General features: G+C 37.7%; 2 protein-coding genes across 3 annotated transcripts; one reads left to right on the forward strand and one right to left on the reverse strand.

The window, feature by feature from the left end:
- Positions 1–8204: 8204 nt before the first annotated feature.
- Positions 8205–16265, reverse strand: TPRKB (TP53RK binding protein). Of its 2 annotated transcripts, XM_039341288.1 has the most exons (6): positions 16079–16265; positions 15870–15962; positions 12596–12769; positions 11991–12113; positions 10389–10565; positions 8205–9726 (listed from the first exon to the last, which is right to left on the reverse strand). In XM_039341288.1, the coding sequence occupies exons 3-6, from the start codon at positions 12737–12739 to the stop codon at positions 9643–9645; spliced, it is 528 nt and encodes a 175-aa protein (XP_039197222.1). In that variant the 5' UTR covers positions 12740–12769; positions 15870–15962; positions 16079–16265; the 3' UTR covers positions 8205–9642. The 2 variants fall into 2 exon arrangements, with proteins under 2 accessions (XP_039197222.1, XP_039197221.1); XM_039341287.1 differs by lacking the exon at positions 15870–15962 and having other exon boundaries at positions 16079–16262.
- LOC120307057 (dol-P-Glc:Glc(2)Man(9)GlcNAc(2)-PP-Dol alpha-1,2-glucosyltransferase-like) lies at positions 16253–24944 on the forward strand. Its single transcript, XM_039341286.1, has 3 exons — positions 16253–16455; positions 20470–20664; positions 22303–24944. Exons 1-3 carry the CDS (start codon positions 16291–16293, stop codon positions 23356–23358), a joined length of 1416 nt encoding a protein of 471 aa, XP_039197220.1. The 5' UTR covers positions 16253–16290; the 3' UTR covers positions 23359–24944.
- Positions 24945–26942: the final 1998 nt, after the last annotated feature.

Raw genomic sequence — 26942 nt, forward strand, 5'->3', positions numbered from 1 at the left:
AATAGTCAGGCAGTTTTGTACAATATCTTGGACACCTAAAGCATGTTAAAATAGGGACACCCAGCTCAATATGTACATAGTTATAGACAAGGCTTTTTTTCTCATAGAACGCCCAGAACGGAGTTCCGGCACCTTTTTTGGATGGAACCTTGTAGGGTAGGTAAGGCGGGTTGTATGACGTGTGTGAGTTCCGGCACCTTTTTTTTTTTTTTTTAGAAAAAAAGCACTGGTTATAGGAACACATTTATGTTATTTTTATATTTGTCTCTTCCATTCAACTTTGTATGATTCTTGGAAACTGCCTGAACAAGTCCCTGCAGTTTTATTGGCAAGGTTTTGTAGAAATGATTTGCCACTACCTCCTTCCTAGGACTGAGAGAAAGGGACTGACCCAGGATCACCCAGCTAGCTTTTTGCCTAAAGTGGGACTAGAACTCACCTCACTGCCTATTTCCAGTTTAGGAGGAGAGCAACATTAATTTATGGTGGTAAAATGTCAGGAATCTGGTAGTATCTTTTCCAGTTAAAAATCATTAAAAACCATAAGGATGTATTTAATAAAATCTGTGAGTTGGAAAAGATGCTATCAGACTCCTAATTTTTTTGCCTATTTCCATGTAATACAAGTAATTTCACATAATACCTGTTGTCCCCAATTTGGGTCTGAGCCTGGTGCTGAGGCTGATGAAGAACACCAGATACGAGGTATAGGTTTTGTTTCCTTTTATTGAAGTGCTTCAGCAAAAGGGGATCCCAACCAGCAAAATACCACAACCCAGAACAAAGGATTCAACAAGCTTTTATACAGTTTTTCAAGGTGGGATATAGAAACATTGTCTAATAGACATTCTGAAAATTATCTAAAGGGTCCTCTATTCACTCTATGTATGTCATCCCTATTTCTAAGTCTTAACTAATAAACATTTCAAAAGTTATTTAACAAGTATTCTATTGACTCCATAAGGTCACTGGCCCTTGGCAAAACTTGAGAAAACATTAAAAAATCCAATCATGAAAACTCAAGCAGAGGCTTCTTAAAAATACAGCACTTTATTTTCAATCGAAATACGTTCTGGGTGGGAACACAATCTGAACACTGGCAGCATTGTGTTCAGAAGTGCCATACTTAGAAAGTTAGTAGCATTGCTTTATAAATTTTGTTAGCCAATGGAAATCAGACAACAGAGTCATTACATTATAAAGAAGACATCAATCATTCCTGTGCACTCCCTTATTTCCTCCTTCAGTACATCTCATCCGTGTACATGTTTCCCATGCTTGCATGAAATTTGTAGGACACAAACACTGATTGCAGAAGCAAGATAGCAATAGTTAGGCTAAACAATTTCCTTTTGTCCAGTTACAGGATCCTTCAGCTCTATTTCAGCCCTATTTCTAAAAGTTAACTAATAGGCATCCAAGAAGAATTTTAGCAAGTCTTCTATTGACTCTGTCTTAGCCCTATTCTTTATTTTAGCAATATATCTTGTATGACAGTCAGCTGTTTTCTCAATTGAAAGGAGCCCCACCTGTCCCCAATCTCCTTTCCTTTATCTTTGTTATGTGGGCCTTGCAAATACACATCTCCTTCCTTCTGAGTTCATGCCATAACCTTGCATTTTTATAGCAAATGACCCTACAGCAAATAGCCCATCAACCTCAGGGAGAAATAATATTGGAGACTTGAGCTATAACACAATCTTTATATTCTAGGGTGCATATATTTTCTTTCATCCAGATGCAACTGTTGAAAGAAAAATCTTCATCAGTCCAAGCTGGGAATAAACAACATGGAGACTGCTTTAGAAATAAGGTTATAGTTTATTGAAGAGGAGAGCTAGACAGAAAGATGGCTCTGGAAAAAAGTGACCACATGGACCAGAATGGGGGGCTTTTATATCTTCTTTGGCTCTTGAGGTTGTTTCCCGTTTCTGTTTGAGGCTTTGTATTTCCTGTGTCATGTACTTTGACCTGAGTGAGTGTGCTCTTTTGATATTGGTGGGTTATTCTGATCCAGAACTAAGATGCTTTGCAATTCCAGATCATACAGGTAACTCAATAAAGATGATTGTAAAACAGACATTTATTCGGAAATACTTGCAGTTATGTTTGTTTCTTCTGGATATTGTACATCTGTTCATCCTTATAGATTTTCTTATAGATAAGAAATCAATAATTCCTCCATACCAACTTCTAGCATGGAATGGGACCATCTGAGTCCTGCAGTGGTCCCATGCTTATCTCAGACAAAGAACATTCCAAACTGGCATGTAGCCAGGATATCCTGTGATGAGATTAGTAGCTCCTCCTACTGACCTGCTAACATGATAGCTGACTGAATAGCTAAACTACATTACTCATAAGCCATCCCTTAAGGAGACAGCGCTTAACCCAATAAATGCCAAACATTCTAACATACAGATCTATCTAACTGATGGTCCAGAACATGGGTTAATCCTATTATGTCCTGTCTTAGAGTTTGGGTAGGGTATGTAGATTTTAAGGGTCTTTATCTTCCTAATCTCTCTAGGTGGAAATTCTGAAAGGATTATTATATTTGCATTTCTAAAAGCTGATTTCTGCTGAGTTATTCTGGTTGGGGGTGGGGAGTTTCTGCCTTTTTAAAGATCTTCTCCATTATTCCTTTGGGGAAATATATTCTGCTTTTTAATATTTCCCAAAATATTTCTTTCTCTGGATTCTTCCCACACAAGAAATCCTAAAAGTGATAGTGAAGTGTATGCTTGGTGTCCTTACTGGGCATTAATTTAAAACTAACTTGAAGTAATTTATGGGACGGAAACTTTCCACCCAGGACTTCATCTGGGAGTCCTTGAGATAAGCAGGAACGATTTGTTTCTTCAAATCTACAAATGCGAACGCTTGAACAGAATGGTGTCTGCTTCAGTCAAGCTTGTGTCCCTTATTCTGCCCCCATCCCCACCCTCCTGCTCTATTCCTTTTGAAGACACACATGATATACTGTAAGTAGGGAGGACGACTTCTACTATTCCACTTTTGGAAATGAATAGATTTAGCAGCTTCTGTTTATAAAGACTGAATAGCCAGTAAGGAAAGAGAACGTGAGTGTAATCATGACCTGCAACAGATTCATTGCATTTCCTGGCATTTAATACTATTTAGTTGCGCAAAACAGCTTTTTTGCTAGTAGTTTCATCAATTAATAGGTCCTTGGCTTTGGAGAAAAAAGGCACAAAAGCCATCAAGAAAGAAATGAACGTTTCTAGGAGGTAAGTGACCTGGGTTCATAATCTGAAAGCAGGAAGCAATTCCATTCTTTACAGATGAGTTTTAGAGACTCTCATAAGGAGCTGTCTTTAGAAATACAGAATTGTTGAAAGCTTTGCCATGACATTTACTGGAAGATTAGACTGTGGAAGAATAGGCTGTGAACCATGGAGATTTGAGAACACAGAAGCAGAAGGAATTGAGGGTGTTGGATGGATTACCAGATTCTTCTGTAGCTAATAACAACTGGAAGGCCAGAATTTGATGGAAACAGGAAAATAGAGTTAAAGATTTTTTATACTTTCATTTTTTCTGAGCCTGCTATTTTAAGTGGAAATTCTATTACATTTATTTGCATGCAATGTTTTATTTTAAAACCAAATGTCTATTGTAGCTGATGTAAAATTTTCACATTGTTAATGTGGTGTGCCCATATCTATTTAAACAGTTGAGGAAAGGAGTTGATTTCTAGCGGATCTGGTTTTCAGATGCTCTTATTCATAAAGAGGTTGTACTGTACAAAGAAATTAAAAGATGTGGTATAGAGCAGTGATTCTCAACCTTTCTAATGCCGTGACCCCATAATACAGTTCCCCATGTTGTGGTGACCCCCAAGTGGGTGTGGCCACCAATAAGAGGGAGTAGGACAGCTAGGGAAAAGGGAAAAAAATGGCGGACAGCATGGTTTGGGGACCCCCGTGAAATGGTCATTCGACCCCAAATGGGGTCCCGACCCACAGGTTGAGAACCACTGGTATAGAGATAAGGATATTTAGGACTGCAGCACATGACATTCTCCTCCAGTCCAGAATTGGTCCTGCTGCATGCCATTATTAACTATCATTTTTTAAAAAAATTATAAAATCAATTGAATATTATTGCAGTACAAGAGTTATATCATGATTCTATCATTTAGCTCAGTGTTTTCTTGGCAGTAAGACAGAACTAGTTTACCTTCTTTCAAGTTACATATTTAGTTTCTCAGTACTGTATAATGTATCTGGTGAGTTCCTATCTATGCACTAACCAGGACTTCATTATTAGGATGGCCAAGTTGGATAGATGGTGCTATTACTATGATAAAACCAATACAAGTCCATTATAAACAGCTATTCCAATTCTGTTTCCAAGATAATTAGAACTACTCTTAGATCACTGCTCAAAATACATTAATCACCTAAACTCAAAGTGAAATTAATGAAACATATTCATAAGATTTTTTTTCTTTTTTTGATTTCAATGGGACTTATGCTTCCAAGTTTTTTTTTTTGTTGCTTTCTCTCCCTTTTTTCTCTCTGTTTGTAAAATTAAAAAAAAAACACGAATAGAGCAGGATTCAGACCACAATGTTATATATACTTATTTTCCTTCAAGTTTTACTGAATTCAGTGGGATTTATTTCCAGTTAAATTTCCATGTTTAGAATTGAGCTGCATGTATCCAGTCTGCTCATCAATTTTGTCAACAATTTGAAATTCAAATTAAATGCTGATCGGAGAATGAACAGTTGGTTTTCTTGTAAAGCAACAATACCTGTATTTCAAAAAAAAACCATAGTGCATATAGGCACCAAATATTTGACACTTTGTGTTTTAAGATTGTAGATTTCCTGGTTGTTTTTGTGGGTGTGTTTTCCAGACAATCCTGACTCTTGCTAACTCTAGGGACTAATCCTAATCCTGTTCATTTTGATGTTCATCAAGCGTCCTTTAGGAGAGATGGCAGGGAAGGAAATTGCTAATGCTCAGTGTTTTTATTTTGGCAGAATTCACTGTCTTCGTGCTCATCGGCCTAAACCATCAGCATACCCTGGAAAGAACTGGCACAATTCTTTTAACTGCAAACACTGGTGTGAAAATGAGCAAATAACAGTCTGCATGCTCTACATACTGATTGTCATGGTTATTCTTATTGCAGTCTGGGGAGTATGGACAAGGAAAGATAACTGAGCTTAATCTTTTTTCTTTCTTTTTTTCTCTTGAGACTCAAAAACTCAAGACCCTGTTGAAGACAATAACAAAGGTAGTATTTTTAAGCGGCAATTTTTTTTTTCAAATCAGGAATAAAATTACTGGGTTTATACTATTTTCTCAACTTTCTTAAATGTAAGAAAAAAATAATGTAAAAGATTGTTTTGATATAAGTAATATTAATGTATACAGTACTCTAAAATTAACTATTAAATAGCCATATTCAAAACAGTTTTGTCAGTAATGTTGATGATCTGGAGATGTCTTTCAACATCATCAATGGTCTTAAATCGCATTTCAGGCACCAAAGTATGGACACGATCATTAGGAAAGAATTGAGGTGGTAGGTTGACTATGCAGGTGGTAGATCCAATTCAATATTCAATAAAATGCATCCTGTACAGGCTTTACTGATTATAACTCTCGTTATACTCTGGGATTTAACTCTGAATTAATTAGACTATGCCCTCTAAGGTTAAATTCAGTTATTCAAAAAAAATGGGTAATTAAAAATAATGCTGGGATCTTTCTCCATACTATTTAATGTCAATAGAAAACTGCATAACTGGAATTTGAACCCCTGTATAGCGGTTTATGTTATTTCATTTAAAGCTAAATGTGTAGCATGATTTTTACCTCAGAAAACTGAGGTTCAGTAATGCTAATCTTTAACTCATGCAATTATTGGCCATCATGGCAAATGGCCATCCTGATTAAAGAAAACAAAGATAGTACTGTAGTCCACATTATCTGGAGGGCATTAGGAAGCAGAAAGAAGCTGCAGTGACATTTTTGGGTTTCTTCAACTAATATGGGAAAGAACTCCAGGAGTCCTGCCATTTACCTAACCATTGGCATTTAGAAAATTCTTGTCCTCTCCCTTTTATCTTAAAGTGAATGTAACACTTGCCTATAAAACTGAGGGATTGGAAAGGTCAATTAATTAGCATTAGAAAAATTGTCTGAGTTCCTATGGTAAATGTTATCTTTAAGTATGTGATTATTGTAGTATTGTTTCTTTTCTAGAGGATTACCATTTATTGCCCAAGATTTATTCACAGAGGCCAATAACACATGACACCAGACTTCCTAAATTGCAGGACCTACTGAAGATAAAATTATGAACCTCATTATCCAGTTAATATGGTCAATATGCAGGCTGACAGAACATGCCAAGTTAGGGGTGGTTGTTACCAGTAAGTTTAACATTCAGTTTTCCTAAAATCATAGAACTGTAGAGTTGAAAGGTCTACAATGTTCATGTAGCCCAGGGTTTCTGAGCTTTATTATTTTTAAGATGTGTAGTGTTCAATTCCTAGAATTTTACACTTCTTAAGAGTTGCCAAGTTTAAGAAACACTGATATGATCTGACCCTCTGCAATAAAGTATGCAGAAAAATGTCCCATCTCTTATAAACTTCCAAAAATAGAGAACCTACAACCTCCGTAGGCACACTGTTCCATATTGTAAATTTTTACTGTCAGAAAGCTGTTCCTTATTTTTAAATAACGTCTAGTTATCAGCAACTTCCACCTGATTTTTCTTACATTTTTTATTGCCCTGGAAAAAGAGTTTCTGACCATCAGCCCTATAACCCTAGGAATAGTTCTTACTTTCTGCTAAGAAATAACAGAAAGCTGTGTCTAACACATCTGGGAACACTGGATTGGGGAAGTTCGATTTAAACAGTTTGTAGCTTTACCAACCACAAGCTTTCCTTTACACTAGAAACCATGGCCTGAAATTTTAGCTTTTGCAGCCTCCCCTCCCCAGCCTAGAATGAGATCTCCAAAAGTTGTCATGAATTTATAGCTGAAGAAAATGGTTCAGTGGGTTTTAATTAAATTAATTAGAAGTACTTAACTCAAATCTAAATTAAATTAAGCTTAGTTTGTAATTTGGCCTTTCAAGTCAACTGTAGTTTGTGGCCAACAAAATAGTTTATAGTTATGACCTCCAAGACTGTATGAATTGGAAAATATTAGCTGATTTCCTGTTAGTTATAAATTTTTCACCACCCATCTCCCTCAGAGATGCTCTATTATTAATTTGGCCTCCAAGGTATGCAGAGCCAAGAGGTACCAAATGGGTGCTATCCACTTTGTAGATGCTTCAAAAACTCGTTTCACCTCCTAAAACATCTAAAATGATGGGAATTTTTACTTAGTGTAACTCAGCTGCTAGACTGTTGCTTTGCTGCTGCTATAAATATTATAAAGTATGGAGGTTCAGAAGCAAATTGAATTGTGAAGGGATTTCTTTTGTGTGTGGTTTTTATGCAGGGATTCCCTGAGACCTGAACATTTATATTTCAATATTAAAAGGCAGAGAAAGGCTGCCTTAACTACTATTTCATACTAGAAGCTGCAGATTTCTGCCCGACTCTCAAGATTTTTTACCAACACACAAGCTGGACTATCATTCTAAAGTTTTTTAAAAAATCATTCAGGTTCAGTTCATCTCTTAATGTATTCCACCTCTGAGGGTAAAATAGATGAAGCATTCCAAAAGTTACAACACATTAGTTTGTTAACTGGACTCAAGCCATTTTTCATTTATGTTCAAAAAAGGATATGATTTAAATGTACCTGCTCACCACCAGTTAGTTACCAAAAATAGCATCTTAATTTCAGCCAGCAGACGAATGATATATTCCATGTGCCATTTCTTTTGTCAGGCAATGAAAACAAATCTTTAATTTTCCATGATAAATACGTGCTACCAAGGCTGAGCTCTGTTCAAAGCTCTATATCCTTTTCTCATCCATTTCTAGTTATCATTCTTTCTTGCTCAACAAGCTTTTTAAAAGGTAACTTGTCTAAAAAAAACCTGTAAAACCAAACTTTTGCTATTTCATGTTGCCTAATCCTTCATAAGAAAATTTTGCAAATATCATAATATTAAAGCAGTTGTAAGGTTAGGCTAGAACTATGGAGACACAAGTTCAAATTCACTATTGGAAAGCTGGGTAATACACAAATGTATTTTGTGCTAATCCTTTTTTATTTGTTTTTCAACAAGTGGCTTATGTTTCAGATTTCATGGCAATCACATACATATTGTTCTCAGCTTTTCAAACATCCCTAAGCAATAAAGAAAATTCAACACACTTTAGGTTTTGCAGGATGAATTATAGAACTTTATCATGCCCAAAATAAAAAAGTAAGATTTGGAATAAAGTGCTCCATGTTCAAAGATTAAAGCTGACAGGCTTTCCCAACCTAGCATTAGCATAATCAATGTATTGACCCTACAACCTGCAGAATTTCCAGCCAATATGACCATTGCAGTTGTATTTCAAAGACAAACAGAGGGTATCAAATTGAGAAAAACTAGATTAGGACAATTCAGATCCAAGATTAAGGGAGAAATCTTCCTAATTATGATCTTGGCCCTATTCCATTGGTGCACTATAGGTATCAGTCTGGTGCAACCTGTATTTTCTAGCTTACTAACAAGAAGAAACCAGCTGTGGGTGATGTTCAGAAAGATTAGGAAGAAGTACACTTCCATGACCACCCAACAAAAATAACAAGCATTTTTTTAATTCAAAGGTGCAACAAAAACAACCACAAAAGGCTTCCCCAAAGGGAAAAAGAAAGCGGAATGAGTTATGATTTGGTAACATGGCCGTGCTATAGCAGTTATGCTTGGTTGAAACCGGAAGGTGGAACAGCTGCGATAAGACTATAGAAAAAAGAAAACTAGGGTTACAGCAAAGCAGAATTTATCTGTATTGGGTCCGTCTAATCAAAGAAAAGATGATAACCTCAAGATACAAAGTTTGGCCAAGGGGCAGGAGAATAGAGTGAGATGGAAGAAACTTAACAGTACCTATGAAAACAAATGACTAGTACATCCCATTGTTATAAACATGGCTGTAGAGATGCTACAAAGAAGCAGAATCAATGTCCTGGAGAACTCAGATTAACTCTCAATTTTATCATATGGAAAGAGCCCCCTTTTGGAACAGGAGTATGATTTCTATAAGACTTTCCTTAGACTGAAATGAAATGAAAGCAGGGAATCAGTACAGAATTATCTAAAGTTTCCATTTTTTTCATTGTCAAAGAATTCTACTGACAATTTGTTGCAATTTTATTCATTGCTCTGTATTTCCAAACAATAAAAATAAAAAATAAAAAAAAATTGAGACTTTGAGTCAAAGAATCAAGGTGACATGTAAAGCAGGGAAATGGCTTCAGAATTCTGCACTTTTAAATTTCAGTATTTAAAACTGACAACCATTTAATTACTGGCAGCAGAGCACTTTAAAAAGCTGCATCATTCTGCTTCATGTAATAAAATTGTGCTTCAAACCAAACCAGAGATTCTAAAACACATCTAATACTGGTATAACAAGGGAGGAAAAAATTTAAAATAACATTTCTTTCAAAATAAACTGCCATCAGTCTAATGCAGTCATATTTCTTTTGTTGCCATTCTGCAAATGATGCCATCTAGTAGGGTGCCAATTTTTTCTTCTTGTGGAGTCAACTTGTATACCTGCAAAGATAATAGAATGGTGACTTTCTCAAGAGACAGCAGGATTCTACAAAATTTTTGTTTGTTTGTTTGTTTAAAATGGTTTGAAGCGAGGGGATCATTTACTCAACGCCTAGAGACCAGGTTTACACTTCAGAGTTGCACTGAAAGGGATACTGACGCAGTAGCCATGGAGAGAAAAAAGAAAGTATCTCAAGAAACCTCTCCTTAAAATGTAGAAGTGCAGAAAGAAGCCAGAAACACAGTTCAGTGGACTAATATGTTCCACTGAATTTCAGCAGCACAGGAGACATGACAATTCCAAACACACTTACAGCCTACAAGTTGCTTACCCCTAGTTTATAGGCTGTGTTATGACATTTATATTTTTATTATTACGTCAGTCTTCCTCCTTCTGCTACTCTCCAAATACATAGCTGGAAGTTAGGAAAAGGTTTAACTACATTCACATTTAGATTTCCAGGCAACCCAAAAAAATCCTGATTGGCGGGGGGGGGGGGTATGCATGTGAATGATTAAACACTTTTGAATATGGTTGCAATCTTATACATCGATATTTGAGAGAAAATTACCCTACCTGTTATACTACACTGAAACTTCAATGTTTTAATTTATTAAAATGCTCTTATTTACTATATCTTCTTAGAGAAGCTGAAACAAACCTTCTTAATTTTCTGTATGTCACTTATTTCAGAGAGATCAGCTATGGAAACTTGCTGGCCGTCTACTTGACTTATTAGATTGTTCAGATTCACAGTTTTCTCTCCGTGTTCGATCAAAACTATGAGTACTGCAGAGTCGGTATCAGAAATGCCAAATTTTTTGAAGGCATCTGTAATCTAATATTAAAGGAGAATATAGGTTTGTATTAGTCATACCTAACAATCTCTAGACATTATTTCAAAAAAAACCCTTTCCCATTTAGAAGATCCAATGATCTACTTATTCGTTTATTATTCTCATTTACATGAAAATAAGGTATTTAATATTTCCTTCTTTCAGCTCAACACTTTTAGTCAGCATTGGAATATTGTTTGTAAACAGTTTAATATCCCTTCACCCATTTTTAAATAAAAAAAATGTGTCGAAAGAATTTTATCATGGGGTGAATTCCCTTTGGAGCACTTTGACATTGGAAACCCCAAATGACCCAGAATGCTATTGGGTTTCTATCTGCTTGCTGTGAAAATATAACTTTGGTCACCCACTTTTCTCCTGATATCAGAATACTAATAAAAAATCCTGTCAGCTCAACAAGGTGGACCAGACTAAGAAACCAAAGTTACATAGGTCAGGTCTATTTCTGTTGTAACAGCTATAGCAGTGTTTCTTAACCATGGCAGTTTGAAAACATCTGGACATCAACACCCAGAATTCTCCCGCCAGCATGCTGGGTTGCACATGAAACATCAGGCAGAAGATTCAAAACACTGTCCTCCAATTTTTCTGGCACAGGAATAGAGAGATGAAACAAGGGGAAATTCCCAAGGGCACCAAAGATATATAAACTTAATTAAGTTTCATTTGTAATACTGAATAGTGTTTATCTCTAATCACACACACTATATTTTCAACAGAAAAGTAGAAAATAGTTAAGTGATGGATAATAATCCCAAATCTTTTGATTAATTTTCTTCATGGATAAGCCAATTTATATATAATATTTCTATTTATATATATTTCACTGAGAAAAGGTGATTTAAAGCATTGTACAAATTAATGGCTAACATTTTTGGGGGGTATGTTATAGCAATAGCACTTAAGACTTATATACTGCTTCATAGTGCTTTACAGTACTCTCTAAATGGTTTATAGAATCAGCATTATTGCCCCCAATAATCTGGCTCCCCATTTTACTGATCTCAGAAAAGATGGAAGACTTGAGCCAATCAAGATTGAACTCCTAGCAGTGGGCAGAGTCTGCCTGCAATACTGCATTCTAACCACTGGGCCACCACAGCTCTTCTGCTTTGCTTATGGTTGGTTTCCAGTAAAATGGGGAGCTCAGATTGAGGGCTAGCAAAAACAAAACAAAACCCAATAGTAGGTGAAGCTTCTTGTATTGGGATTACAGTACTTTTTTTCTCTTCCTTTCTCACTATAATCCAACATTTCTTTCACTTTTTTTCCTGACAGTACACCAACCCAAAGCAGAAGCGAAATGATAGCTCAAAGAATAGAGTTAATATGTCTACAGAGTTTGAAACTGCATGAAATAAAGCAGAGGGTCTGCAATATCTCAGCCCTAGTTATAAATGACTCACATTATTATTCGGTGAAAGGTTGAATATGATTTCAGCATTAAGTGTTCTTGTCTTCATTTTGCCACTTTTGTAGAGATGAACAGCTTTATTTGCTGCTACTAGTATCTGAAAAGGATCAACAACCTGCCAGAGAAAACATAATGAAGTTTTCAACTGCTGTATCAGTTCCAGAAAAAAAACTTTAGGAAAGCAATCACCTTACTTACAGATATGGAATGGAATAGTACTGTAATGGAAGAGTACATTTAGACTAACTCTGTATTTATATTAAAATTTAAACCATGCATCACATTTTTACCCATGGAAAGATAAGGCACCCATCAGTTGTCTTAATATTTATAATTTAGCTTTCAGGGGAATAAATAATGCTATTATGTTTAAAAGAACTTTAACAAAATACTTCTCAGAGAAATAGGGTCAGGAAGGGGGAAAAAAATCACTAGAAATCATGTTCCAGAAGTTTGGGCAGGCATTTTAAAAATTCAGGTGAAAATTATTTATCTTGTTAAAAGTTTCTATTCACTGAATTTTTTTTACAGACAGAATGTGACCTAATTAATTTTGAACATGCTACTGAATATGTACAATGGAGACAAGTTGCTTACCATTGAAGGATTAATTAATGCTCCATCAATAGCACCTTCCATTGCTTTCTTCCGCAGAGTAGCAGCATTTTTCACACCATTAAATAGGATAAGAGTCACAAGACAGTCAGGAAATAATTCTAACCGATGTCTTAAGCACTGCATCTTGTACCAGAACAGTAAGCTCTTTCAAACCTAGAACATTTATAAACATTTAAAAGTTATGGTTGGAAATGAAGTTTAAAGATTAATTCTGTGAGATGACTAGAAGGGATCAGATCTATCCTAGATTCCTATGAAGTGTGGCCTAGTGGTCTATCCAATATTAACATTAAACCAAATTGAGTGGGTTTATGTTCCATATTGATTAGGTTTTAAGAAATATGATCTTATATTAATTATTTGTTCTCCAACAAGCCTTGGCTTTTACACTGGAACAGCTTCAAGAATATTTTTTCTATAGAGAAAAGATCATTCTTGTTATTCTCCTGATTTTTTGCCACCAAGTAAGAAAATGTGAGTAGGATTATCAACATTTTTAAAAAACGTGAACTTGCGGTGAGTTAATCTTTACAACTGCCTGAGTACCCAGAGTTCATCTGTAGTGACCATGTAAAAATTCTTTGCTTCCATGCACATACGGGAATACCTCAAAGTTCCTATAAGGACTTTTTCTTCTTCAAGGTCTTTAACACAAAATGACAATAGAACACACTCAATACTGTAATTAATTACAAGATGCATCTTTATAAAAATAGCTTTTCAAGCCCTTCATTCTGACTTACACGAAGTATGTTCTCATATCACACAGACGAATTAAGTTAAAACTGTTATTTAATGTGCTGTTTACATTTTCATTTCACAAAAAGTTGATTAGTCATAACATTTGCTACAGATCCTGCTAATTTTTGGTTAACTAACTTTTTTTCAGGAGAATATTTACTGTATATCTTTCTATATCTATCCCATGGTTTCTTAATTACCCATTGTTCTATCTAAATTTAAGAAATCTTCCCTCAAGATTATTTCTAAAATATTAAGTTTAAAGATTGTTTTGTTGATGAGGAAGGAAGGAAGGAAGTTCTAAAATTAGGTGAGAGTTAGGGTTATGGTTAATAAGAACAGTGATATTTTTTTCAAAAATAAGTCAGAAAAAAAGAAAACTAAATTTAACAGGAATAGAGAAAAAATTAACCTTCTCTAAAATAAATTTTATTAATAATTTTAATAACAAGAGATAAAGTTTGGAATTCAAACTGATAGACACTTGCCACAGAACACCCCAGACTCAGCAAAAAAGCAGAAGAGAAAGAACTGGAGAAGATAACAAAATACAAAGACCTGTAAATCGTAGAACAACTGAAGCAAAAAGGAAGCAAAGATAGTATCAATAGTAATAGGTGTCTTGGGATGCAATCCCAAAACAACTCAAGCACCACTTGAACACCATCGATTTTGACAATTAATCATCAGTGAAGTAAAGGCAGCTTTACATGGAATAGTAAATATTTTTCAACCATACTTTTATCATGACTCTATTGAGTTTGACACCCGTGTAATAATTAAAATACTGCATTTATATTGTTGTGTCCTGAGCCTGCAAAAGCAGGCTCGGGACGTTGCATTGGTCCCGGGCATTCCAAAAGCTGGCCGGGACCAGACAGAGTGGCACTGGCCTTGCGCGCATGCGCAAGGCACAAAAACGCTCTGTTCCTATTGGTTGTCACTGTCCGGGCTTTTGGCCATATAAAAAGGCCTGCAAGCCTTTTGCTTTCGCTTGGTTGTTGTAGAAGGAGAATAAAATGTTTGTTCAGCATCGCCATGTGTCTTCATCATTCGCACGCGAACCAAGTATACAACATATATACCGTATATGCCGGTGTATAAGACGACTTCCAGAAGTGCTAAACTCGGCGCCAAAGACGGGGGTCGTCTTATACGCCGAGTCATCTTATACGCCGGAAATACTGGTAGTTTCCAGCGTATAAGACGGCGTTCCAGGAATGCGGCTCGGCGATAAATACGGGGGTCGTCTTATACGCCGGGTCGCCTAATACGCCGGCATATACGGTAATTTATCATTTTTATTTATTTGATTTTTATCCCACCAGCTCAAGTTGGAGAACCTAAATTATACTCCATTCTCCTATTTTCCCCACAACAACAACCCTCTGAGATAGGCCTTCTGAGGTCCCTTCCAGCTCTGTAAGTCTATTAAGGGGCTGGCCTAGTAATCAGAAGACCTTTGAATTCTATTCCCATTTTAGGCATAAAAAGCCAGTTGGGTGATTTTTGGGCCAGTCATTCTCTCTCAGCCCAGCCTACCTCAGAGGGTTGTTGTTGTTGTTGTGGGGAAAATAGGAGGGCAGAGAATAATTTAGGTTCTCCACTTTTGAGTTGGTGAGATAAAAATCGAATCAATAAATAAAAATGATAAATTATATAAAGGCAGTTATTTTAATTATTTACTGAATTATTCTTATTTGAACTTTACTCCTTCTTAGCCAGTGGTTCTCAACCTGTGGGTCGGGACCCCATTTGGGGTCGAATGACCATTTCACGGGGGTCGCCAAACAACGCAGTCCACCACTTTTTTCCCCCTTTTCCTTAGCTGTGCTACTCCCTTTTATTCTATTGGCTTTTGAAAGCTAATAGAATTGACTCTCTTGAATAGAGTCTAATTCTATTGGCTTTCAAAAGCCAATAGGAATTGTCCAGGCTGTCTCTGCCCTGCTGAGCCCGCCAAAAGTCCCATTCTGCAAACGGTGCTGCACCAGTTGAGTAGTCCTTGACTTATGACCGGTTGAGTAGTCCTTGACTTACGACCGATTGGGGGTCGCGGCATTAAAAACGTTGAGAACCACTGTTCTAAGCTAATCGACATGAGCTAATCGACTGGATTTTGTGCTTGAGGTGGAAATAAATGAAACTTTGATTTTGGGTTTTACTGATTAGATTGATTTGTTGTTATAGAAATGGCTAGTTTATACTATTATGGAAAAAGTCAAAAGTTCAGGTCCGATGTTAATGCTTTATTCTACCGCAACAGAGGAAATCTGTTTTCTCTTCTTTTACCCTTCTCCCCCTCACTTCTTTCCCTTTTCTCTCCCCACTGGGTCTTACTATTTGCTTTTATATTTTTGTACTTTATTCTATAATCTAATAAAATGTTACAAACCGGGACTTGGGCGGGAATAACGCTTGCACTCAGCCCACTCTTCTCTTAACCCGTTTGGTCTTTGTTTAAAGAAGGCCAAGGTATGCATTGGATCCTTTCTTAAGAGCATTTTTATACCTTTTTTCCTACGGTGCTCTCCAGGCAACATTACAAACCCCCAATCATAGTTGATTAACAAGAAACACGCAGAAAGAGAGCAGAAGTTCACTCCTAAGAAGGGGAAGAAGAGGAGAATTTTGCACGAGGGGTGCAAAGTAAGCCCCCCTCCAGCCCTGTTTTCCTAGCCCGGACTGAGGGGGGGGGCAAGCCGGGCAAGGCCCACAAACCTGCATGCGGGTCAAGAACAGCGGCCCGCCGAGGCTCCTCCTTCCCTCCAGCCGACTAGTTTCCCGCCGGGAAGGCCTTTCCGCCGCAGAGGCCCGCCTCGGCCTCCCCTCGTTCTCCGAAGCCCGTCCCCGGCAGCGCCGCCCGTCCGCTCTCCCATCCACCTCTCCGAGGCCCCCGCAGTGCTTGGGCCAAACCGGACGGGAGCCGCGCCATGGAGCGCTCCGAGGTCTCCTGCTTCTCGGCGGCCTTTAGCTGCACCTTCCTCGCCTCCTGCCTGCTCTTCTCGGCGTTCAACCGGCAACAGCGGGCGGCCTACATGGACGAGGCCTTCCACGTTCCGCAGGCGCAAGCTTATTGCGCGGGTCGGTTCCAGCAGGTAGGCAGGCGAGCGAGCGGATCCCCGAGTCCGGCGCCGCTCCGAACTGCGGAGGCAAAAAGGGGTTTGCAGGCTCCGATGGCAGCCTAAGGTGGCTTCTTGGGATTGCTTTCTTTTATTAATATCCTGCAAAATAGACACCCCCCCCTTTCCCCCTATCATTTCTCTGTTCTGCTTACACGAAGGACTGCACAGGACTAGCCTCTTGCCTTCAGATTCTTTTGGACGACAACTCTCATCCTTCCTCACCCTTGCCTTTGCTGGAAGGGGCTAATGGAAGTTGAGGTTCTTCAAATCTGAAAGGCATGTTTTGGAGCGAGGAGAGCACAATCTCCTCCCGTTTCTAATAGACCAGGGTTCCCCAAAGTGGTCAATATCGACCCGTCTATCCACTATTATTATTATTCTTAGTACTATTAATTAAAGTGATATTTTTTTAAATTGTGTTAATATAATAAGTGTTTGGAGAATTTGGGGAAATAACAAGGAACTGAAATATTTTCTTGTTTTATTTTCTCTACATAGAAATTGTGCTTTGCTTTTAAACAAACAATTCTAAGAGTCTAGGACAGTGGTTCTCAACCTGTGGATCGGGACCCCATTTGGGGTCGAATGACCATTTCACAGGGGTCGCCAAACAACGCAGTCCACCATTTTTTTCCCCTTTTCCTTAGCTGTGCTATTCCCTTTTATTCTATTGGCTTTTGAAAGCCAATAGAATAGACTCTCTTGAATAGAGTCTAATTCTATTGGCTTTTAAAAGCCAATAGGAATTGTCCAGGCTGTCTCTGCCCTGCTGAGCCTGCCAAAAGTCCCATTCTGCAAAACGGTGCTGCACCAGTTGAGTAGTCCTCGACTTAAGACCAGTTGAGTAGTCCTCGACTTATGACCGGTTGGGGGTCGCGGCATTAAAAAGGTTGAGAACCACTGGTCTAGGAGATGCTCTATTTTTTTTTGCTTTGGAGTTAGTCTTAACTCCTGACAACTGCCTGGACAAATTCCTACACTGCAGTTTTCCTGGCAATATTTCAGAAATGGTTTGTCATTGCCTGCTTCCTAGGGCTGAGAGAGAGCAATTGGCCCAAGTTCACTCAGTTGGCTTTGAACCAAAGGCAGGAGAAGAACTACCGGTAGTTTTCCCCTGGTTTTAATTCAGTGCTTTTGACCATTATACTAAGCTTGTTTTCTATTTCGTTCTAGTACTTCTGTTTTATATATGTATGTTTTTATATGTAAATAAAAGGAACTAGACGGACAAAAATATCTGAATTACTCAGCACAATTTTTAAACACCTTATTAAAAATATTGATCATACAGATTACTGTTGGTAATTTTTTTTCATTACGGGAATCATGTTTTGAACAGAAGTCCAGTTGAAAAGCTAAGAATGAAAATATGTCATCAGTCTAAAAATTTACAATAGCATTGTCTTTCCCCTATAAAAGAATAACATGGGTTCGCTCTGTCCCATTTTGATAGATCTTTGGTTCTTCATATAGTGATAATGACTACATTATTGCTACATAATTCAAAGGAAGGAAGGAAGGAAGGAAGGATTCTGATTTTTCCTTCCAACTTCTCACACATAAAATCAATGGACAAACTGGCAGGAAGTCAGAAGCGTTCCTGCTCCCACTGCATTTTTGCCCATCTGTGGTCATTCTGTATCTCTGTTTAGGTAAGGAAATTAAATGAAGACCCAACAGGGTATGGGTGGTCTAGTACAGGGGTCCCCAACCCCCGGGCCGTGGCCCGTTCAGAACTGACAGGCAAACTCATGCAGTTTCATTTGTGCAAGCAGCGGGCACTCACACAGGAAGGTCCATTTGCATGGCCTGTCTGCAAAGCTGGAAAGATTGGAAACCCATGGTTTAGTACAAATTCCCCTTGCAGTGATTCAAATGATTTAAAAATTTGTTAGTCAGGCGATCTTAGTAAATATTCCTATTAGCTCTTGAATCCCCCCCCCCACTACGAATTAACTGCAGTATTCAGCCTGGGCTTATCCCATTGTGGAAATTTATTATGTGAATAAGTCAAACATACTGTGTGCGCTTCCATCCTAAAATCTTTCAAATATGCTTTGCAGCCTTTAATCGTGGAAATATAATGTCTTGAGAAAGGAACCCAAGAAGGTTCTTTGCATTTATTGTTTATTTCACTAATCCTATGAACAATCGCAGTAGGTATAATGTGACGTCTTATTTGAATGTTCCTAATCTTCTAGATTCCATTCTGATAGGATTGATTAAATAAACCTATGCAATTTTAACTTTAGGTGCCCTGCTTTTCTATTTGTACACCTAGTCCACCGAAGAGTTTTGATGAACCTGAGAAGTTGCACACTGTTTCTGAATTAGAATAAATCCAATAATGTAATTTTATTTATTTAATAGTTTGATTTTAGCCTATCATTAGATTGAGCAAACTGAAGTAAAACATTGAGAGTACGTTCAATGAAAAGTCACAGGTCAAAAAGTAAAAACTGAAAACACCAAGTAGCATCAAAAGATATAAATTCTAACCCAAAAAACCAACAAAAAATAAATAACTTGTACTTCAATATAAAAATCCTCTTGAATAGTCCTTTTTAAAATACTTCCCTAAAGCTAATATATCAGGGGCTTTTCAAACTTCAGAGGAAAGAGAGTTCCAAAGAACTGTCAGAGAAACAGTGTTTACAGGCCTCCATCTCACTTATTTCAGAAAAGCAGGGAATGACAGTTACAGGTAGTCCTCGACTTACAAGTTCATTTAGTGACCATTACAACTGCATTGAAAAAAAGTGACTTATGGCCATTTTTCACACGACCGTTGCAGCTTCCCCATGGTCATGCTATGGTCAACATTCAGATGCTTGAAAACTGACTCCTATTTATGGTGGTTGCAGTTCCCTGGGATCATATGATCACCTTTTACGATCGAAGTCAATGGGGAAGCTAGATTCACTTAACAACCGTGCTAGTAACTTCACAATTGCAATGATTCACGCTAACAATTGTGGCAAGAAAGGTTGTAAAATGGGGTAAAAAACTCAGTTAACAAATATCTCCCTTAGCAACAGAAATCTTGAGCTCAATTGTGGTCGTAAGTCGAGGATTACGTGTATTTGTCCTAATAAGGTTTACTAAATGTTGTCACCCGTATAGTTAAAGGTATTGGATCAGAGTACCATATTAATTTTCTGCTCAGAAGAAGCCTACTCGCTGCCTAAATGTGCTATTATGTTTTACTGTACCCTTATTGTTAATGGTTCTCCTAAATAGTTTTTCAAAATGATTATTTCCAGTTGAGCAAAGTAGAGAAAGAGATATGCCAATGGTGGCGAACCTATGGCACGCGTGCCAGAGGCGGCACTCGGAGCCCTCTCTTTGGGCACACGCACTGTCACCCCAGCCCCGCCTCCTCCCACGGCCCCCTCCTCACCAGCAGCCCCCCAGAGAGTCGCCCCCAGGCACGGCCCACACGAAGCAGCGCAGCCAAGGACATGGTAGCCGGGCAGCGGGGACAAGACTCTGCCCTTGCGCCCCATCGTGCGCAGATGATGCTGCAGGGCATAGGCGCAGGGTGTGGCTGCCATGGCGCTGCTGGGCTGCCCAGGTGATCTGTGGCAGGCTATGGAGGTGGTGGGTGGCCCAGCAGGCACGGCGGAGCGGGGACGGGTGGGGGTGCGGTTTTTGGGCACTCGGTCTCTAAAAGGTTTGCCATCACGGAGATATGCTCTTCCCCTTACAGTTTCACTTTTTTAAAAAAAATTCTAAATTGCTTGGTTGTTGTTATTCAACATTCATGATCCTCCTGAGTAGGAGCAACACTCAGCCTCAATACTTCTAACATTAGATTTGGCTACTTTGGAACACATACAAAGGAGATACACCATTTATTCTTATATAGGAATGCCTAGTTAAATTTTAATTTAATTTAATTTAATTTGCATTCTCCTTTTCCAGTTATAGGTGGGGGTTTCTTTGGTTATGCATTTGTAATATTTTTTTATTTTCTTTTTCCAATAGTGGGATCCAATGATCACCACTTTGCCTGGTTTGTACTTGCTGTCAGTTGGAATTCTGAAGCCCACAGCCTGGCTGTTCGGGTGGTCTGAAAGTCTCTTCTGCTCTACAGGGATCCTTCGATTCATTAATCTGCTTTTCAGCACTGGAAACTTCTATTTATTATATTTGCTCTTCTGCAGGATACACCATAAAAAGGTAGGCGCTGAATATTGTACGAGGGCAATTCGGAAATAAACCTCCATTTGGTTATCAATGTTGTAGTTTTCTGATATGTATAATAAAAGTTCTGTATCTGTGAGTGTCTGTCATTGACAGCCAAACGGAGGCTTATTTTCGAATTGCCCTCGTATTCAAAATAGTTTCACTCTACACAATAGCTTTTAAAATATTTAAAACAGTTGCACGCTACGTGAAGCAAGACTAATATTTGACAAAATTCTGAAGTCTTCTGTTTCTTTCTGCACACCTGCCAAATACTTGTTCTTAATGTTATGCCTGCAACTATCTGTTGTTCACAGCTCTATTTTACAGGTAGTCCTCAACTCACGGCCACAGTCAAGCCGAAAATTATGTTGCTAAGTGAGAAATTTGTTCAGTGAGTTTTGCCCCGTTTTACGATTTTTCTTGCCACATTTGTTAAGTGAATCACTGAAGTTGTTAAATTATCAACATGGTTGTTAAGTGAATCTGGCTTCTCCATTGTCTTTGCTTGTCAGAAGTTTGCAAACGATGATCGCATGATCCCGGGACACTGCAACCATCATAAATATGATCCAGCTGCCTAGCATCCAAATGTGAATCGCGTGACCAGGGGGATGCTGCAACAGTCATAAGAAAAAGTGAAAAAGAAATGTGAACAAGTCACTTTTTTCAGTGCTGTTGTAACTTCAAACGGTCACTAAACGAACTGTTGTAAGTCGAGGACTACCTGTATTGTTATGTAATAAGCCACACTTATTTCCCACTCCCAGGGTATCTCAACTTTGTGGTTTTAGTTGTCTTACCTCATTTAGAATCTAAAATCAGTTTAAACTTATTAGTAATAATTTATTAAAATTTAAAAAAACAGATTTTTTTTCTGTTAAGTCTTTTGATATTATATTATCTTATGATGGGGAAGTGAGCTTTTAAAAGACATTGTTTACATTTCTTTTTGGGATGGTGGTGGTAGTGATGAGTATTTGGACAGAATTTGAAAGCCAGATTGGACAAAAAATAGACATACCTTTTCTCCCCCTCTACTTTGCTTTACATCTACATACAGTATACATTTTCTTCTGCTCCTGCTGCTTTTGCATCTTTTGTTATTAATAATAATTATCTTACCTCAACTTTATTTCCATTCCTTAATCATTCCTGATTATTAAACAAAATCTACAAATAATCAAATACCAGGTGTTTCAGTGAAAGGTTTTATTTTAAATATGTGTTTGGTGCATGTGTGTGGTAATTATAAAATTTGCAAAGGGTAGCCTTATCTTGTAAAGGGAACTCTTTTTGTATATAAAAGGAATAAAACCACTTCTTCTGAAGTGATGCCTTCTATGTCAATGTGTGAATGATAGAACAAATTTGACTATAAATGTTTTTGCTCATGGGCAAACATAATTAATGAAATGCAGTAATATGATTATTGAAAATTTCATTAATTGGACAACACATTTTTAGGAGATGAATTTCTAACAACTTTAACGTGGTGAGCTATGGTTTAATGCCAATGTTTTTATCTTGTTATTTCTATTTTAAGTTCCTCGTGAATTTGCCCATGTTGTTTTTAATTTTTATTAGAAACAATAGCTCTGATTCTTTTTCTTGTTTTTCCTCCACTTTTAGGCTGCCTCTGGATTCCAGAGAATCCTGTCAACCTTGACACTAGCAATATTTCCAACTCTTTATTTTTTTACATTCCTTTACTATACTGATACAGGCTCCACGTTTTTTATCCTCTTTGCCTATTTAATGTGTCTTTATGGCAATCATAAAACCTCAGCATTCCTTGGATTTTGTGGGGTTATGTTTCGCCAGACGAATATTGTATGGACTGTCTTCTGTGGTGGAAGTGTTGTTGCAGAAAAGCTAAGTGAAGGCTGGAAAGTGAAATTACTGAAAAGCAAAGAGAAGAAAAACTTACCAACACAAAACCTCTTTTCAGAATCAATCAGGATTGTTAGATTTGTCCTTGGGTACTTTACGTCATTTAAAAACTTGAGCAATCTGATTCTCTTGATATGGCCATACGTTACTGTAATGGTGGCATTTGCTACTTTCGTTGTCCTCAACGCTGGCATCGTTCTTGGGGACAGGAGCAGTCATGAAGCCTGCCTGCACTTCCCTCAGCTATTTTACTTTTTTTCTTTTAGTCTTTTTTTTTCCTTCCCTCTTATAGTGACACCCAGTAAACTTATCAGTTTTCTCCATTCTGTGAGGATCTATTTTCTGCGATATAGTATCCTGACAATTGTTTCTTTATTCCTTGTCTGGAAATTTACTTATGCGCATAAGTATTTGCTTGCAGATAACAGACATTACACATTTTATGTGTGGAGAAAAATCTTTCAGAGACATGAGCTTGTCAAGTACATGTTAGTTCCAGTTTATATATTTGCTGGCTGGTGTTTCACAGATGCACTGAAGTCAAAATCTGTTTTCTGGAACTTAGTATATTTTGTATGTTTGTTTGCAGTCACGGTTCCACAAAAGCTTCTAGAATTCCGTTATTTCATTTTGCCATATATTATATATAGGCTTAATATTCCTATGCCATCACTTTTGAATCTTTTCTTAGAGTTGATTGTATACATTTTGGTGAATGCAATAACATTGTATTTCTTTTTGAACAAACCATTTCACTGGCCATTTAATGAGGAAATCCAGAGGTTTATGTGGTAACACTTTGGTTTCTAAAACCTGTTCCAGAGCTTTTTGCTACAAATAAGAAGTTACAATTTCAAAACTTCATCAAGGAAAACAAAGTATTCTTTATTTATTTTTGTAATGGAATAAATATGAAATGTATAGGGTATTTGCAGACACTGGACTGTTTTTATAAGGGTACCATCCGTAATTATTTCTTAAAGATCAGGAAAATTTTACCCACATTCCCAAAATAATGTGAATGTACAGATATTTTGATCATACCAGAAATCATAAAACGTGGACTGTTTTCATTGTATTGCTGTACATGTGTAACAAGTGATTGAAAATAAGTTTGATTTGATGTCAGTCAATTATTTTCCCCATGCTTGGGTAATATTGTTTCATGTTTGTATACAGTGACATTTAATTTTTTTATAATGTTTGGGGTCCAGGGGTCCAGCTAAAAGTCACATAATTATCAGTTTATTGCAACTAATATGAATGAGAGAAATGTGCCTCGTATTAAGGCTGAAATCTTGGACAATTTTCTGGCAGGAAACTTTAAAGCAGCGGGGCTATGTAGAAATGGATAGGATTATGCTGTGAGCAAGAAGGAAATTGATTATGAACTAGAGAACCATAATTAAATCACATATCATGGGTAGATATTATATAATAGCCTTGATTTGTTAACCACTGAAAGAAAATCTAGATACCCTAGTTTGCTATACCAAGGACACTAAATTTGTAGTCTCAGCATAAACCATAAATCTTAAAATACTTCACTAAATATTTAAAGCTGTACTGTGTGTACATTTTCCTAGAGCTGTAGTGGCGCAGTGGTTAGAATGCAGTATTGCAGGCTAGATCTCCCCACAGCCAGGAGTTCGATCCTGACCTGCTCAAGGTTGACTCAGTCTTCCATCCTTCCGAGGTTCGTAAAAGGAGGACCCAGATTGATGGGGGCAATTATGCTGACATTGTATAGTGCTATAGCTATTGCTATTCCTGAAAGCAGTCTCCATTGAACTTAATATATCTTCTCAATTAACATGCATAGTACACCTACAGTCCTAAGTATCCTTTTTAGAAATTGTTCTGTTGAACTAAGAATGATTTTATATAAAAAGTTACCTAGACTCAATTTTATCCATTGTAAATATTCTACAACATTTGAGAATTGATATTCCATTTATAATAAACAATGGTAGGCAATGCTTAAAAGTAAACCAAGAAGGCTTCAGGCCTCTTACCATTATTAACAAAATGCCAGTTCTCAGTGATATAGGACAACAGTACTGCTAATTGATTTTGTCTGAACATAATGTCAAACTATGGCAGTTAAAATGTTTTTTTAAATAAAATCTGAGATTGTGGAATTCTAATAATAAATTTGCATGCTACATGCCAAAAAATCAAAATCAAATCAATGTTCCTTATATTTAAGGGCTATAATACTTGATAGAAGCATATTTAAGATGTGAAAACAAATATTTAGAACTATACTCAATAAGAACACTTAGCAATGAATAAGATGAAAATTTTAATATATTTTTTCATCACAACCCAAATATTAATACTCTTGTGTTAATAAGCAATAAATGATAGAATTTGTTTTAGCTTTTTTGTCTCGGAAATGTGTTCAAGAGTGCTCTTCCACCTGTAACAGATTCCTCCCTCTTCATAGATATAGGCTTAATTTTCCGCAGACCATGTAATAGATAAATAATGTAGGTTTTGTGGTGGAAAAAGATAGACCATCTATAACAGTGGTTCTCAACCTGTGGTTCGGGACCCCATTTGGGGTCGAATGACGGGGGTCGCCAAACAACGCAGTCTGCCATTTTTTCCCCCTTTTCCTTAGCTGTGCTACTCCCTTTTATTCTATTGGCTTTTGAAAGCCAATAGAATAGACTCTCTTGAATAGAGTCTAATTCTATTGGCTTTCAAAAGCCAATAGGAATTGTCCAGGCTGTCTCTGCCCTGCTGAGCCCGCCAAAAGTCCCATTCTGCAAACGGTGCTGCACCAGTTGAGTAGTCCTCGACTTACGACCGGTTGAGTAGTCCTCGACTTACGACCGGTTGGGGGTCGCAGCATTAAAAAGGTTGAGAACCATTGATCTATAACAAAACAAACTAGAAAATTTTGCAAATTAGAAAATGTATCTTTAGGGAACCTTCATATGATTCTTAGAAGTATAGAAATTTTGAAGTCTTCCACTGAAAATTGTATCTTTACAAATTGTTCTTTTGATTTCAAAGTCATCAATTTTAAAATGCACGTCATTAGATTTGTCATCCTGTGCATCTTTAAAAATTGAACAAATAGCACTTGGCTTTGGTAGACTTTGTATGCAGAAAATAATCACAAATATCGCACATGCGCACATTTCTACTTTTACCAAAAACATGTCTTATTCTTTTATCCATAGCTATATATGGATAAGGAGATATTAACACATCATTATCTTACTCCCTGCTGAATAATTGAACCAATTATAACTATTCTATTTATTCTCATATTTTTTTATATAGAATCATAGGGCTGGAAAGGACTTCAAAGGTCTTCCAGTCCAATCTCAATGCAGGAGATCTTATTCCATCCTGGAAAAATATTCATCCATTTGATTCTTTAAAAACCTCCAGTGGTGGAGCACCCAAATCTCCAAGAGGAAACTTTTCCGTTGATTAATTCTTCTCCCTATCAGGAATTTTCTCCTTAGTTCTAGACTCGACCTCTTTTTAACAAGTTTCCACATATTATATATTATCTTCCCCTCCGGTGCTTTGGAAAATAAATTGACCCCCTCTTCTCTGTGACAGCCCCTCAGTTACTGCAACACAGCTATCATGTCACCCCTAGTCCTTCTCTTCATTCGGCTAGACATACCTAGTTCCCTTAATTAACTTGCTCATTGTACAGTTTAGCCTCTGGACCCCTTATAATCTTTGTTGCTCTTTGCACACTTTCTAGGGTTTCCAGCATCTTTTTTATATCATGGTGACTAGAACTGGATGCAGTGTATTCCAAGTGTGGTCTCAGTGTGGTTTAAAGTGGTATTATCACCTCATGATCTTGATGGTATCATTCTGTTGATGTAGCCTGGGACTGCATTGATTTTTACGGCAACTGCAGCATACTTCTGGTTCATAGTTAAGTGGCAGGACGCTTAGAGCCCTCTCACAGTTACCATGTTTTCATGAAAGACCCAGCCTGATAGTAAGCCCTAGCTTGATTTTGGGGGGGTGGGCCTAATATAAGCCCTATTCCAAAACTAAGCCCTAGTTTTGGGGTGAGGCGCACCCCTAAAAATCAAGCTACGACGGGGGTGAAGCTGCCCCACATGCCCTGTACCCGTTCACCGGTAGGACCACCACAGCCAGACCTCCCACACCCCGACACCTGTCACACCGCTACTTCTGCAGCTGCATGCCGTCACTTGTGGCCGGATGCCATGTGGTGCATTGCGCCGTTGCTGCTGCTCCCGGCAGGACGTGGGTGTGGGAGGTCTGGCGGTGGTGGTCCTAAGGTAAGACATTCTACGAACTTAAGATCTAGTGCCTCTTTTGGAGGCAAAAATATATATAAGACCGGGTCTTAATTTTGGGAAACCCGG

Source organism: Crotalus tigris, unplaced genomic scaffold (genome assembly GCF_016545835.1).
Source record: "Crotalus tigris isolate CLP2741 ecotype Arizona unplaced genomic scaffold, ASM1654583v1 scf7180000017764.6130737, whole genome shotgun sequence".
NCBI lineage: Eukaryota > Metazoa > Chordata > Lepidosauria > Squamata > Viperidae > Crotalus > Crotalus tigris.